Source organism: Musa acuminata, chromosome BXJ3-8 (genome assembly GCF_036884655.1).
Source record: "Musa acuminata AAA Group cultivar baxijiao chromosome BXJ3-8, Cavendish_Baxijiao_AAA, whole genome shotgun sequence".
Lineage (NCBI taxonomy): Eukaryota > Viridiplantae > Streptophyta > Magnoliopsida > Zingiberales > Musaceae > Musa > Musa acuminata.
Window position 1 is genome coordinate 9,425,044 of NC_088356.1, and position 14,358 is coordinate 9,439,401.

At 50.8% G+C, this 14,358-nt stretch overlaps 3 protein-coding genes across 6 annotated transcripts; 1 reads left to right on the forward strand and 2 right to left on the reverse strand.

Moving 5' to 3' along the window:
* Positions 1–367: 367 nt before the first annotated feature.
* LOC135645751 (uncharacterized) lies at positions 368–5,783 on the reverse strand. Its single transcript, XM_065164419.1, has 2 exons — positions 666–5,783; positions 368–448 (listed from the first exon to the last, which is right to left on the reverse strand). The coding sequence occupies exons 1-2, from the start codon at positions 5,781–5,783 to the stop codon at positions 368–370; spliced, it is 5,199 nt and encodes a 1,732-aa protein (XP_065020491.1).
* Positions 5,784–6,854: 1,071 nt separating this feature from the next.
* On the forward strand, positions 6,855–8,634 carry LOC135583273 (peroxygenase-like). 2 transcript variants are annotated; one of them, XM_065161560.1, is made up of 6 exons: positions 6,855–6,993; positions 7,349–7,498; positions 7,628–7,713; positions 7,805–7,899; positions 7,971–8,096; positions 8,216–8,634. In XM_065161560.1, the coding sequence occupies exons 1-6, from the start codon at positions 6,891–6,893 to the stop codon at positions 8,364–8,366; spliced, it is 711 nt and encodes a 236-aa protein (XP_065017632.1). In that variant the 5' UTR covers positions 6,855–6,890; the 3' UTR covers positions 8,367–8,634. The 2 variants fall into 2 exon arrangements, with proteins under 2 accessions (XP_065017632.1, XP_065017633.1); XM_065161561.1 differs by having other exon boundaries at positions 8,211–8,366.
* A 234-nt stretch (positions 8,635–8,868) lies between these two features.
* On the reverse strand, positions 8,869–12,887 carry LOC135644108 (uncharacterized). 3 transcript variants are annotated; one of them, XM_065161558.1, is made up of 4 exons: positions 12,185–12,887; positions 11,565–11,657; positions 9,740–11,402; positions 8,869–9,113 (listed from the first exon to the last, which is right to left on the reverse strand). In XM_065161558.1, the coding sequence occupies exons 3-4, from the start codon at positions 11,387–11,389 to the stop codon at positions 8,952–8,954; spliced, it is 1,812 nt and encodes a 603-aa protein (XP_065017630.1). In that variant the 5' UTR covers positions 11,390–11,402; positions 11,565–11,657; positions 12,185–12,887; the 3' UTR covers positions 8,869–8,951. The 3 variants fall into 3 exon arrangements, with proteins under 3 accessions (XP_065017630.1, XP_065017628.1, XP_065017629.1); XM_065161556.1 differs by having other exon boundaries at positions 11,565–11,667; XM_065161557.1 differs by lacking the exon at positions 11,565–11,657.
* Between the last annotated feature and the right edge of the window lie 1,471 nt (positions 12,888–14,358).

Genomic DNA, 14,358 nt, shown 5'->3' on the forward strand with positions numbered 1-14,358 from the left:
GACTCCATTGAGCTGGTTCGGCGTCTGGAGGAGGCGCGGGCCGAGGCGTCTGGGGCTACCGAGGCCCTGGAGGCCGAGATCCGTCAACGGCCGGCAAAGGACAAGAAGCTGGTCGAGGACTACAAGGCTTCCCCGGGCTTCCAGCTAGGCCTTGTCCGGACCGGGCGGGTCTCGTACGAGTACGGATATCGGGTTGCCCTTGCCCGCTTCAAGGCACGCAACCCCGACTCGGAGGTTGTGGAGGATCCCTTCGGCTCCTTCCCCGAAGACCTGGGCGTCGATATGCCAGCCGATGTTCCTTTTGATGACAGCCCAGACGTCCTCGAGGATTGACATCCTTTGTATTTTATTATTATTATTATTATTATTATTTTTTTTGTAACACCCCCTTTGCTTTCGAATGAATGTGATCTATCTTCTTTCTCAGAGTTCCATGACCGGCCGAGTCCTATGGAAAGAACTTTTTGAGATTTTTGTGCATTCCAAGTCCTTGGCAGGGACTGACCTTCCGTTGTGGCGAGCCGGAATGCGCCGGTTCCGATGACTTCAGTCACCCGATAGGGGCCTTCCCAACTGGGGGCTAGCTTGCCTCTTTGTCGGGTCGGGTCACTGACCTCAGCCCGCCGCAGGACCAGGTCGCCCAATCTGATAGGTCGGGGTCTTACCTTTCGGTTGTAGACCCTTGCGACCGCCCTCTTGTAGGAGAGGGCTCTTACATGTGCGTCGGCACGTCGCTCTTCCAGTAAGTCGAGGGCGGCTCGGAGTCCTTCATCCGAGGTTTCCTCGTCGTAGCCTTTCGTCCGGAGGGTGGCAATGGCTATCTCGGGGGGAAGTACCGCCTCGGTTCCGAATGCAAGGCTGTATGGAGATTCTCCCGTTGCTGTTTTTGGCGTGGTGCGCAGCGCCCATAGTACACTCGGGAGCTCGTCCGTCCAGGTCGTCCGAGCCGCGGATACTCTTCTTTTGAGCCCGTCCAGGATGGACCGGTTGGTCACTTTCGTTAGCCCGTTCGTTTGGGGGTGAGCGACCGAACTGTACTTCAGTTGGACTCCCTGTCTTGCGCAGAACTCCCGAAATCTCTCACTGGAGAACTGGGGCCCATTATCCGTAATGATGGTTTTGGGCAGGCCGAAACGGGTGATCAAGTTTTTCCAGACGAACTTCTCTACTTGCTGCGCCGTGGTTTTTGCCAGTGGTTCGGCCTCGACCCACTTCGTGAAGTAATCCACGCCGACGAGGAGGAATCTCCGCTGTCCTGCGGCTAAGGGAAAGGGCCCGAGGATGTCTAACCCCCATTGCGCAAACGGCCAAGCGCAGTCGATAGGGGCTAGAGGGACTGCCGGGAGCCGAGGTGTGCGGGCGTGCTCTTGGCATGAGATACACCGCTGCACGTGTGTTCTTGCACCCCGGCGCATGGTCGGCCAGTAGTAGCCTTGGCGGAGTATTTTATGCGCTAAGATCTGCCCACCGATGTGTTCTCCGAAGGCACCCTCATGTATCTCTGCCAGGACGGTTTGCGCCTCGTCGGACTCCAAGCATCGCAGGAGGGGGTACGAGAAAGATCGCTTGTAGAGCCGCCCGCCCGCCTCGATATACCACGCGTGCGTGCGAAGCAGGCGCCGGGCTGTTGCTTTGTCGGGCGGGAGAATTCCGTCCCGTTTGTAGCGCAGCAGTTCTTGTACCCAGGAGGACGTGCTGCCGGTAGCCACGGTCGCGATTTCAAAGGCGCGGGCGGGTAGCTCCTCGACCTCCGGCCCGACTTCAGTGGCAGGTTTCGAGGCCAGCTTAGCCAGCGCGTCAGCGCGCTCGTTCTCCGCCCTTGGGACATTAGATAATGAAAAATGATGGAACTTCGTGGTTAAGTTCCTCACCTGTGCAAGGTATCTTGCCATGGTCGGGTCGCGAGCCTCATATCCTCCACTAAGTTGTTCGGCCACCAGCTGGGAATCTGTGTGGACCCGGAGGGAGTCCACCTGCATCTCGAGGGCCAACCTGAGTCCCGCCAGGAGCGCTTCGTATTCCGCTTCGTTGTTAGTGGCGCGGAACCCGAAGCGGAGGGAACGCTCGTATGACCGCCCGTCGAGGGCCCGGAGCACCAACCCTGCGCCTGCACCCTTTGAGTTGGCCGATCCGTCGACGTGCAGGACCCAGGCCTCGGGAGGTCGTCCGAGGCTCCCGCTCTCATCTTGGGTTAACTCCGCGATAAAGTCGGCGATGGACTGGGCTTTGATGGCCGTCCGGGGTACGTACTGAACGTCATGTTCGCCGAGCTCTACTGCCCATTTGAGAAGCCGTCCTGCCACATCAAATTTAGACAGGACCAGCCGAAGTGTTTGGTCCGTAACTACCTCCATGGGGTGAGCCTGGAAATAGGGGCGCAGTTTTCGGGCGGACAGCACAAGGGCGAGCGCCAGCTTCTCGATCGGAGGGTATCGTTCCTCCGGGCCGCTGAGGACATGGCTTGTGTAGTAGACCGGGAGTTGGCCGTTGGAGCTTTCTTTGACCAGGACGGAGCTTACTGCGTGTGGGGAAGCGGCCAGGTAGATGCTCAGCTTTTCGCCGGGAGTGACCGAGGTGAGCCGCGGGAGGTTGGCCAGGTGTCGTTTTACTTGCTGGAGGGCTTCCTCGCATTCTGTTGTCCATTGGAAGCCCTTCGGGTTTTGCAGTGCCTTGAAGAAGGGGAAACAGCGATCTCCTGACCGAGCGAGGAATCGGGACATGGCAACGAGTTTCCCATTAAGGCGCTGCAAGTCCTTGGTAGTCCGGGGCGATTGCATGTTGATAATTGCCTGGAGCTTCTCCGGGTCGGCGTCGATCCCCCTTTCGTGCACGATGAATCCGAGGAACTTTCCTGATGTGACGCCAAAGGCGCATTTCGCGGGGTTGAGCCGCATGCCGACCCGGCGGAGTGTAGCGAAAGCTTCGGCTAAGTCAGCCAAGTGAGTCCCGGCTTCTTGGCTCTTCACGATCATGTCGTCGACGTACACCTCCATGTTTCGACCTATCTGGCGGGCGAATATCTTGTTTGCTGCCCTTTGGTACGTCGCGCCGGCATTTTTCAGTCCGAAGGGCATGACCTTGTAAAAGTAGACCCCGTGATCGGTGATGAAGGCCGTGTGTTCCTGATCCTCAGGTGCCATCCTGATCTGGTTATAGCCCGAGAAGGCGTCCATAAATGACAGGCGGGCGTATCCTGCCGTAGCGTCAACCAGCTGGTCGACCCTTGGTAGGGGATAGCAGTCCTTCGGACATGCCTTGTTAAGGCTTGTGTAGTCAACGCACATCCTCCAGCTTCCATTAGCTTTTTTGACAAGAACTACATTGGACAGCCATTGTGGGTATCCAGCTTCTTTTATGAAGCCTGCCTTCAAGAGGCGAGTTACTTCCTCCCGTATGACTGTCTGCCGTTCTGGGGCTTGCCGCCTCAGCTTTTGTTTTACCGGATGAGCGTCGGAGGAAATACTGAGGCGATGTAGGGCGACTTCCGGGTCGACGCCTGTCATGTCAGAGGGTGACCAAGCGAAGACATCAGCGTTTTCTTGTAGGAGGCCGATGAGTTGTTCTCGTTCGCGCTCGGGCAGCTCTGACCCGACCTTAATCGTCCGTTCCGGGCGTCCTTCTTGCAGCGACACGGCGACCGTGGTTCCTTTCGGCTCGACATGGGGGGCCGACCTCTGTATTTCTCGGGGGTCCGTCAACGGTGGTTCGTCCCTGGGCTTCTTCGGTAGCGAGACGGCGGTCAAGTAACAGCGCCGGGATTCTCGAGGGCTTCCCGTAGTTTCGCCGGTCCCTGCTGAGGTTGGGAACTTCACGGTTTGATAGTAGGTCGAGACGACAGCTCTGACCTTGTTGAGTGTCGGTCGGCCGAGGATGGCGTTGTAAGCGGCGGGGAGGTCGATGACCAAGAAGGTGGTCATCGTTGTCTTCAACTTCGGCGGAACTCCCAGGGTCAGGGGCAAAGTGACCGCCCCCAGCGGCGAGACTGAATTGCCGGTGAAGCTGGTGAGCGCCGAGGACACCGGCTTCATGCTATCCCTGGGTAGGCCGAGCTTCCGGTAGGCGTCGAGGTACAGTATGTCGGCCGAGCTTCCGGTGTCGACCATGATCCTTTGTACCTGCGCGTTTGTGATCCTGGCTGAAATCACGAGTGCATCATTGTGTTCGACCTGTTCATACGCCCTGGCCGGGAAGGTGACACTAGGTCCGGGCGCGTGTCTGGGAGCCTCAGCTGAGGTGGCTCGGGCGTATGCCTTCTTGCGGGCCATGGAGTCTCCACCGGATGCGGGGCCGCCTAATATCACGTCGATTCGTCGCTCGACGGGTCCTTCCGGGCGGGGAGAAGATTCTTTGTTCGGGTGGAGATACTGATCGAGGTGCCCCCTGCGGATGAGTTCCTCGATCTGCCTTTTCAACTCCCGGCATTGTTCAGTGTCGTGCCCACGTTGCCGGTGAAAGCGGCAGTATTTCGATTGATCTGCCAGCGCCCGGGGGTCACTCATCGGGTAGGGTTCTTTGAGCAAACCTTTTCCCCTTATATGAAGGAATATGTCTGTTTGAGATGAATTCAAAGCCGGCAGGGGGGGCCTCGGAGCCGTTGGGTCAGATCTGTCCGACCTGCGCCGAGATGTTGGTGGCTGTTGCTGTCGAGGCGGCTCCGATTTGGTTCCCCTGTGTCCCCTGGGTCTCCCGGCCATCCATGTCTCCGCCGCGACGAATTGGCTCGCCCGCTGGAGCATCTCTGGCACCGTTGTGTGGGGTCGCTCTACCAGGGACCAGAAGAACCTGGAGGGTCGTAAGCCTATCATGAATGCCTGCATCAATAGGGAAGGATGAGCGTCCGAGAGCCCTCGGATCTGCGTCGTGAAACGGTCCAAGAAGTGGGAAAGGGACTCATCTTCCCCTTGGTTGAGTCCGAGGAGTAGCGCCGCGGATGGCTTCGGGCGGGCGTAGGCGAGGAAGTTGAGCTCAAAGTCCCGGGCGAGCTGGTCGAAAGAAGAGATGGTCCCTGCCTTGAGGCTGCCGTACCATGCGCGGGTCGGCCCCCTCAAAGTTGTCGGGAATGCCCTGCACATCAGGGCGTCAGAGGTTCCGTACAGCGCCATTTGGGCGCGAAACGCGGCTACGTGATCCGCGGGGTCGGCGGCGCCGTTGTAGGCGTCCAGGGATGGAAGCCGAAAGTGCGGCGGGATGGCCTGATCTTGTATTTCGGGCGCGAATGGGGATCCTTGGTACCCTTCCGTTCCGGGCTCTCCCTTCGACCTGCGAACTTCTTGTTGTACCTCGTTCAAACGTTGATTAAAAAGATGCAGCTGCGCCTGCAAGGTGTGGGTTGAGTTCGCGGGTGGCCATTCGGGCTCGGGGCGACTCGACGTGCCCACGGTCACCCGATCACCGAGCCGGGTCGCTTGGTTTCGGGGCGACGGAGGAGGCCTGGGGGGTGGCGCGTGCTCCCGAGAGGCAGGCTCCCGTTGATGCAAGGGCTGGTCCGTTTGCGGGGGCGTCGGTTGGGGGATGAGCGGAACGATGGCTTGCACCATGCCCGTCAGTGCCCTTACTTGGTGGGCGAGGTCGTGGAAGGCCTCGGGGGAAACTGATGGGGGGACGACGGTGGCGTCGGGTGGCAACAGGCCCGGGTCATTGAACAGGCGCCAGTATTGCTCCGAAGTCGAAGCGAGACGCCCCTCTTGGGGCTCTTCCCGCGGGGGATGATCTCTCGGGGTCCCGACCGGGTGCGTTCTCGCAGTTGGGGAATCGCCGAGGCGGGTTTGTTGACCAGTCGACATTCCGGGCCCTCCTTCTAGCGCCAAAATGTTACGGTCAGTAACTGTTCAGCCGTGGCCCTGAGGTCGTCGCGGCTCGGTTCGGGTCCGGAAGGTGGTGGTCAAAGGAGGGGGAGTCTCCTTGAACCCGCTGAGTCTCCGTAGGCGATGAACTCCGAAGGCTTCTCACCTGCACCAAGGCCGGGTCGGGGTGCTCGACCCGACCCCTACGACGATCAAGTTAGCGAAAGGTGCGGAGGGGGTTTTAGGAGGAGGAGAAACCTCCGAGTATTGAGTACGTTGAGAGCCCTTTTTCTCCCCCCTTTTGCTTAGGACTTAGGGGTATTTATAGAGGAGGTTAGCATTACCTGATTTGACCGCCTGCTGGGGTGAGGGGGTACCTCTGATGGCGTCTGACGCGGCTGCTGGGATCGCGTGGTGGAGCGGTTCATGGCAGGGTATGGGCGAGGGGCAGGTCATTGTCCGGCCTGGTCGTGGTCAATCATGCGGGGTCGGAGGTCGCCTCTCAACAGCGGGAGTCGTCCGGACGGGTCTAGTCAGCGTTATTGCTTTGGCCGGGGGCTGTCGTCACGACGCGTCAGCGGCCCATTATTTTCTCTATCAGCCGGTAACCACGGGACGCAGCTAGCCAGGGGAGGAGGGTGGAAGCGGCGGCCGCCGGAGCTGGGAGTTTGTAACATGGTACGTGCTATAGGAGAGTCGCTTGGAAAAATAAGAAGCAGAGAGACAGCAGACGGGTTTGTCACACAGCCACGAGTCCTTCCTAACCGACACGTGGCAATCAGCACCATGATCAGATACGTCATATGTGACCGATCAATTTGCCGTGCCAGGGGCGGCGGGGACAGGTGGCGCACGGAGTTCGTGCAGTTGTCAGGAATGGCGCGCCACCGCTTCGCGTCCTTCGGGAACGGCTGCCATGCACACGCCCACGTTGAGGGCGTCGGGCGCTCCTCGTGTCCGCGCATATGCCTGATCTCTCTTCAACCCTTTCTCTTTTGCTCTCTATATCAGGAGCCCGTACTTCCCGGTTAACGGGAGTCGTTGCATTGTGGGGATTGTGCCCGGTTTTGTGTGAGCGTGAGATCGGGGTGGAGGAGGTGAGCGAGGATGACGGAGTCGAAGGACGCGATGTTGACGATGGCGACGCAGGCGCCGGTGACGCTGGAGAGGAGGATACGGACTGACCTGGAGGAACACCTTCCTAAGCCTTGTGAGTGCTTCTCTTTTATGTCTGTCGTCCGAGTGAGCTCATCATTTCTACAGTAGTTTCGATGGTTTAAAGTGGCCCCCTAATGCCGAGGGTAATGGAAGCTTCGGTTGAATCATGATGTCCTTCCAAGCTAAGTCCGCTAATTGCTCGCAAAAGGTAAAGGAAGATGCACTGACATGAGTGTTTGTCCAAGCCATGCAAGTATACTTCTATGAGAGCATCAAACTTGTGTTCATGGAGTTCTAACGTTACATCTAGTATCTACATTGTGTTCGTGTTCTACTGTAAGCGTATGTTCTCGAATACGTGTTCTTGAGAACTTCTCAATGAAGCCTGGGTGAAACTTGAACTACAGATCTGTCGAGAGGATTAGCTGCTCCGGACGTGTATCATCCTGAAGGTACAAAAGAGCACAAGCATCATCATCTGAGTGTTCTTCAGCAGCACGTTGCCTTCTTCGACTTGGATGATAACGGGATCGTGTACCCTTGGGAAACCTACGCAGGTATGATACGTATAAGAGCATGCTAGCTAGTCTTTCATGGCGGGTCAGTGGTAGATTGAATCTGCCGGATTAATAGAAAGAAATTGGTAGACTGTTCTTTTTTTCACTCGACTGACATCAAGAAAACAGGATCTCGAGCGATCGGTTTCAACCCTATACTGTCATTGATCATGGCAATTCTAATCAATGGAGCCCTGAGCTATCCATCTCTTCCGGTAAGCTAATGAGACAGATTCATCGGATAATATTAGTCTACTATTTAATGTCATTTGGTTTGCATGCACAATAAAAGTCAACCGTTGGCAGGGTTGGATTCCGTCTCCCTTCTTTCCGATATACATCCACAACATCCATAGATGCAAGCATGGCAGTGATTCGGGAACTTTTGATGCCGAAGGAAGGTATTCCAATTTCTTATACAAAGTCCGTATATGTATATTTATGTACTGCTAATGTACGTCGTTGGTTTCAGATTTGTCCCCGTGAATTTTGAGAATATATTCAGTAAATATGCCCGGACAGATCCCAACCGGCTTACTTTTGCTGAAATGTGGCGAATGACAGAAGGCCAACGAGTTACCTATGACATCTTTGGGGGGTGAGGCATCTTCTAATCATCTTCCAAAAAGACTCTGTTCTCTTGTGATTTAGATACGAACCTCCAGCTGGAGGACTCACATCATCATGTCTCATGTTGTATCATGTGTTTTAGTGCAGGATCACAGCGAAGTTGGAATGGTTAATCCTCTACCTGCTTGCCAGAGACGAGGAGGGTTTCCTGCCAAGAGAAGCCATCAGGCGATGTTTCGATGGAAGCTTGTTCGAGTACTGCGCCAGCCAGCGAGAGGCATACGAGAAGACATATTAGGCTCATCTTCTGTAGCAGCAGTGTGTTAATAATTTCTTAGTAATAATGTTCCTACAACTTCTGGACGCTGGTTGTGAGCAAGTGTTTGTAATTTTAAATGCTGCAATGTTGGGAGTCTCTGTTCACCCTCTGAGAACGTCCGAGACTTTTCTCGATGTTAATATTCTGAGTCCTCTGGATTGTGTTTATTAGTGTAATCTGTGACGCTCGGAAGCTGGAAGCCATGTTAATATTGCATCCATGTTCCTAACCTTTACACAAGAAAGATGTACGAAGCTATGAAGTCGGTGCAGAGTCACAGTCCAAAGTATGATGCAACAAGAAAGATAAGCAGGACTCGTTGAAGTGCTATCATCTTGTGGTTCTATCTGTTTGATGTGCGATTCATCTGCTACAAATAGTGGGAGTAAAGATGATGATGACCAAGTTTGGATAGTCCGATTGCAAGAACTGTATTTATCACTTGTAGATGGAAACATCAGTCTAGAAAATTGCAAGGGGATAAAGAATGCTACACATCTGTATTATCACTTGTATATGGAAACATCACAAAAGAAAAAGGGGGTTAACGTAGTATGATACTTGTCACCATTGTGGACACAGATCTGAGGACTCTGAATGGATCATTGCTACTCCTATGGAGAATGACTGCAGAGCTGAAAGAGTTGGCTGGAAGTAGACGATGTAGACGTCTCTGCTCACGCTGAACATTCTGAAACTGAAAGTGAGTCCATCTTGCTTTGCACCCTGGGAAACAGCAATTTATGCCATATTAGTATCTTTGCAGTGTGTACTGTGGTAGATAGCAAAGCATCTCTCAGTTTCTTTTTCCTTTTTCTTTTTGTTGTTTTCTGACTGCAGCTCTACAAAGTGCATTTTATCTCCCGTCACTAACAATTTACCTTTGCCTTATGCTACTTCAGAAACATCAAAATTACTGGGCAAGGTTGAGGGGAAAGCAGAATTCAGATATGAGGCAAGCAAATCATGGCCTTAATACATGCAATACATTAGAGGCCAAGTCAACTAAAACACAAACAGTCAGATCAAGAGTGCATTTCTCCAGACAATTACAAATTCCCTGAACTTGAAAGAAGCATCAGACAAGTATCATGATCAGATCACAACTAGGGGAGAATTGAGCAGGAAAATGATGACATGACGACACAAGGGAAGGATGGTTTTGAAATTCGTAGAGATAAGTCACCTTGACACAATCAGGTCCAAAAGCATGAAAAAAAAGGCTTGGGGAGACATGCATGAGATGGTCTACGATGCTATTTACGTACTATAGTTCTGACAAGTTCTCTACCAATGCAACTACGTGAACAAATATAAGGCAGGCAGTTCTGGAATGCATACTACTAACTCACCTCTATGAAAAGGCGGAGAGGCTTACAATCATCTTCTGTTTCTGCTAGTCCTTCTGAATAGATGGAGTTGTTGTTGCTAAGTATTGTCAGAGGACACCCAACATCCCATCCACCACAGTCGCAATGTCCATTGGTCCTCCATCTCTCGGTGAGACTGGAAGGGCCACCAGCTCTGGCCATTGGACCACCATGAAATCCGGCTGGGAGTAGAACACTCACATTCCTGTCTGAGTTCATGTGTTCCGTGTAGTTTTCCTTGTATCTAGCAGAAGAAGATGGAGGACCTTGAGAAGAATCAGTTCCAGCTTTCTCAAGAAACTTGAGGCCCCAACCATCAAAGCTTGCTAAATGTTTGCTTTGGTACCCAAAATCTTGCACGACTATTGCTGCCAACTCGAGGTTGTGTGGAATATCATCAGATGGGAGCTTTGGGCAGCCTGTTTCATCGATGATTCCTAACTCGCTCGCATACGTTTGTGGCAGGTCCTCAACCTGACAGCTTGATCCACCACCAACTCTTTTGATGGAGTTGGATTTGTACCGATGACTTCGCCTAAATATCTCAGACAACCTTCCGGTCATCCCCTTGCTTTTGGTGAAACAAGGAGAGGATCTTTGCATTTCATTGAATGAGTCCTCTTTAGCAGCAGACAGAACAAACTCAGACTCTACAAATTTAGTTCTGCTGGAATTGAGAACTAGAGAACTTCGCACCTTCATCTTAGCAACAAATATTGAGCCATTATGAAGATGGAACTCTGATTTTTTTCTGTTGTTCTTGCATGCATGGAACAGATAGATGTAATCCAGGGCCTCGTCAGCTGAAGACTTGGTCTTATGAGGACTGGCCATGTATACATCAGCTTGATCCTCGCCCACAGAGAACACAAAGTAAGGATTTCCATCCTCCCAAACACAGTGAAGCAGTGCAGAATTGAAGCCTGCAGATGAATCGGTCCGGTACGATGTATCTGAGCAAGAAGAAGGCATCTCCTGGGAGATGCTTAACTCGGAACTTTGCCTTCTGCAAGGTGTGGCCACTATTCTGGGACTGCCCGATGTTGAATTCTGAAGCCCAGAATGAAAGGATATCGACTCGGGGGATTTCGCATCGCTTAAGCTGATTGATTTTGTCCTAACCCGTTTCATGTCATCATCTGGTGAAGCTGTTCCAAGAATTACTGGGCTTTTCATGAGGCCTCTCGATCTCAAAGTTGCTTCTATCGAATCAAATACCCGTCTGTTCCAAGGACTCACAACTATATTTCCTGATCGAGCTACAGGAGAACATTCAGCCACGAGATCAGTCACGCTGTGTGTGCTTCGTGATTTCCTTTGCTGTTTAGAGTTTGACTCGAGGCCCGGGAGAGTCAACGAGGAACTCTTCCGGCAAAAAATACGGAGAGTCTCCAAACCGAAGTCCGACAGGACGAATTGATTGGTGCAAGAACAAGATTTATGCAACTGGCAGCATCTTCGACATCTTTTGGGTTGCTTGATATCCAAAATCAACGGTAGCTTGCTGGTGACATGCTCACAGTCCAATTTGCATTCCGACAGGGAGTAGTGGTTGTCGTTCTCAACCCCAGCATTATTCTTCTTGTGTTTATCCTCTAATGATTCTTGGCCAACTGGGAATACATCTTCCATCTTCTCCTTCAAGCTACATGCATACAATCATTAGCCACTAAGAATAACTTGGCTTCCTCTGCTAGTAAAAATAAAAATGAAGCATATGCTCAACAAATTTGAAGGATTGAATAGAAAACATGGATTTGCTAATTCTTCAGCTTATGATATGTGGCTATCCCATTTAAGTACCTACCTCTCTCCAAGATGACAGTCTTCCTTCCTCTGGATCCTCTCTCGCTTGTAGACCCTCTTTGTCCATCGTTAATGGAGGAGAGGTGAGAGGTGTCTGCCCACCACTAAATTGGAGAGGAATTTAAAAAATAATAATTATTTATTTATTTTATTTGGTTTTTATTTCTAGCTTGTCCACATAAATCTGCCAATAGATTTCAGTTGCTAATTAATATTTGCTATTAAATAACACAAGCAAAGAAATAAAATAACCAATTAAGGCAAAAATCTAATTTGAGAAGAAAAAAAATTTAGGAAATAGAAAATGAGAATCCAATGGAAGTGTTACTGAATAGTTTTAAATCTTCTTGAGTTGATTGAATCCTACACCATAAGCTTCGTGAATGTCTTGGCCACATGAACCGAATTCAATATGGTAATAAGAACACATTAAAGCAACAGAGTATTATGCTTTTGGCTCGCACTGTTCCGAACTAAAAATCCACATAGAGAAGACACGGCTGTTGTTGAAGTCCATGAATGTTCAAGAGAATGAATGTTTGAACAGTTCAATCTTACTGCGGGCTTATGGCAAGCAGATATATCAAGAAAATGATAAGAACAGGGCATCAGGAGACTCACCTTGGAGATTAATGGCATTTCATTCTCCGAATAACTTGGACCGACTGCCTGCTTCTCATGCGAAGATTGATGAGTTATACTGGAAGTTCCTGAAAAATCAACCATCTTTCTCCTTCTTCGAGTGCCAAATCTCACCGGACATGGTAAGAAGAGAACGAGGCCCGGAGAACCAAAGAGAAGTTATTCTTCTTTGTAAGAGTACTCGGAGAAAAGAGGAAGAAAAGAAGCAGAAGAGGAGACGAGAAGAGAAAAAGGTGGTTTTCTTCACCTCGGAGAAGATTACAAAAGAGAGGTGTTGTGGAACCAAACTAAAGAAAAAAAGACTGGAAAAAGAGGTGTATCGAGCAGAGACAAAGAAATGGTTTGGCAAACAAAGACCAGAAGAGCCGCAGAGAGGAGAAAAAAAGGCAGCTCTTTTACTTTCTTTTTATGCGTAACGCGTTCGCAGCTATTGCTCTTCCCCGAAAGAACCTGCAACCCCCCGAACCACCGTTACTCCCGTCATTATTAATAGCAGCAGCAGCGTAGGAGAAGAAAGATAACACGAAAGAAGGAAGCAACCAAGAAATAAAAGAAAAACGAATCAGAGGCGTCGTCCCCGTCTGCTCGTCACCCCATGTGATCGAACCGCTCGAGTGAGACTTTTTCGAATCCAAAAAAAAAAGCATCTTTTTCGCTGAAACAAATATAAAAACCTGTATCTTTGCGTGTTTTTCCCTTCGATTGGAAGTGACATCTTGGTCTGTCAATTGATGTAAGTTTAAGGTAAAAAAAACCCTTTTTTCCCTGTTCAAATCACGGACGGGTCTCCGACGACCTGTGATCCAAAATTCAATCTTTTCCTCTTTAAATTGCTCAAAAACTAGTTTTTTCTGTAATTTCCTTATCCGTCGAAAAGAACGGTAGACACACGATCTCGAGTTGTCTGTCCTTTTCTTTCTTTCTTGTACTTCACCACTGCACAGAGAGAGAGAGAGAGAAGCGTGTGAAGAACAATGGAGTGGTCCCAGGCTCATCGCCTTCTAATTGTCAAAATAAGAGAATAGTTTAGAGTTATCGATGTCGATGGAGAGTGCGAAGAACACGGTAACATCCAAACATCCGCGAACGGCGTGTCGTTTTCTGTTCCCCTAACGCGACCCACCGCTCTATTCCCGCATGGCGTCGCCTTTTCTTGTTATTGATCACTCATATTATTTCTTTCCTGCTTGGTCAAACTTTCATGCGCCGCGAGCGTTCAAAGCTCCGTCTGGTGATCGGTTCATGAACATCTCCACCCGATACGATGATACAACGTCGATGAACCAAATCTAAAGCAAGACGACATACACTAAGACGAAGTAATCCCCATGTAGAAAGATAATGATAGTGAATAAGCCCACCACCATCTCAAACGTCTTTTGCCTGTCCGTCACGGCGATGGTGCGAGGCAGTAAGTGGCCAACAGATGGATGGTTTCACTGCGCACAGATGCACTTGTTCAACTGGTGCTGTTGGTGGACTCTGACAGCGATGTGCACTTCGTCGTCGTTACCGTAGGACGAAGTTGAATAAGCAATGAGCTGTTGAACGCGATTTCCCATAGGGATGCTGTGACATGACTCGCGCTGCCTTCCCTAAGCCCACATGGCTCGTGTTTGACATGGGAAGCAAGTGTTCCTTTCACTTGCCACCAAAGTCTCTGATTCTTAGCCTGCTTCAGAGTGAGATCAACCTTGCGAAGTTTGAACACTTGCGTCGAACACCTTGTGCGACAGAGGGGCAAGCACGAGTGAAGGTTCGCGACGTTGCTTGGACGTCACGAAGAGGTAGTTTTTCTCGACTGATGCTCATGAAAGCGTTAAGAAAAGAAGAAGAAGAAGAAGAAAAGCGTCAGTGTTGAAGTGGGGAGTAGTACGACGCATGGGAGGAAGACGATGAGCTCCACATGACTGGTCGTGTGGGTTTCACTCGATGTCCCACCAACGGGCATGATGCCTTCCTCCTGTGCTCCGACTCAGATCACAAACAGTGACCTTTGTACCTAACAGGAGTTGACTTTGAGAACATGTACAAGTGTTTTTAAATTGTATAACTTATATTATAGGTAAATTTAGGGGGTAAATATTAAAATTATTAGTACATGCAATATTGTTTGGATTATTTTAAGTTTTTTTAAATTTTATAATAATATA

Coding starts and splice junctions, on each gene's coding strand:
- LOC135583273 (XM_065161560.1), top strand. CDS start 6,891: ATGACGGAGTCGAAGGACGCGATGTTGACGATGGCGACGCAGGCGCCG. Junction 7,499..7,627: donor CCCTTGGGAAACCTACGCAG/GTATGATACGTA, acceptor TCAAGAAAACAG/GATCTCGAGCGATCGGTTTC. Junction 8,097..8,215: donor ACCTATGACATCTTTGGGGG/GTGAGGCATCTT, acceptor GTTTTAGTGCAG/GATCACAGCGAAGTTGGAAT.
- LOC135645751 (XM_065164419.1), bottom strand. CDS start 5,783: ATGTCGACTGGTCAACAAACCCGCCTCGGCGATTCCCCAACTGCGAGA. Junction 449..665: donor CAAGGGTCTACAACCGAAAG/GTAAGACCCCGA, acceptor TTCTTTCCATAG/GACTCGGCCGGTCATGGAAC.
- LOC135644108 (XM_065161557.1), bottom strand. CDS start 11,389: ATGGAAGATGTATTCCCAGTTGGCCAAGAATCATTAGAGGATAAACAC. Junction 9,114..9,739: donor CTCTCCGCCTTTTCATAGAG/GTGAGTTAGTAG, acceptor GCTGTTTCCCAG/GGTGCAAAGCAAGATGGACT.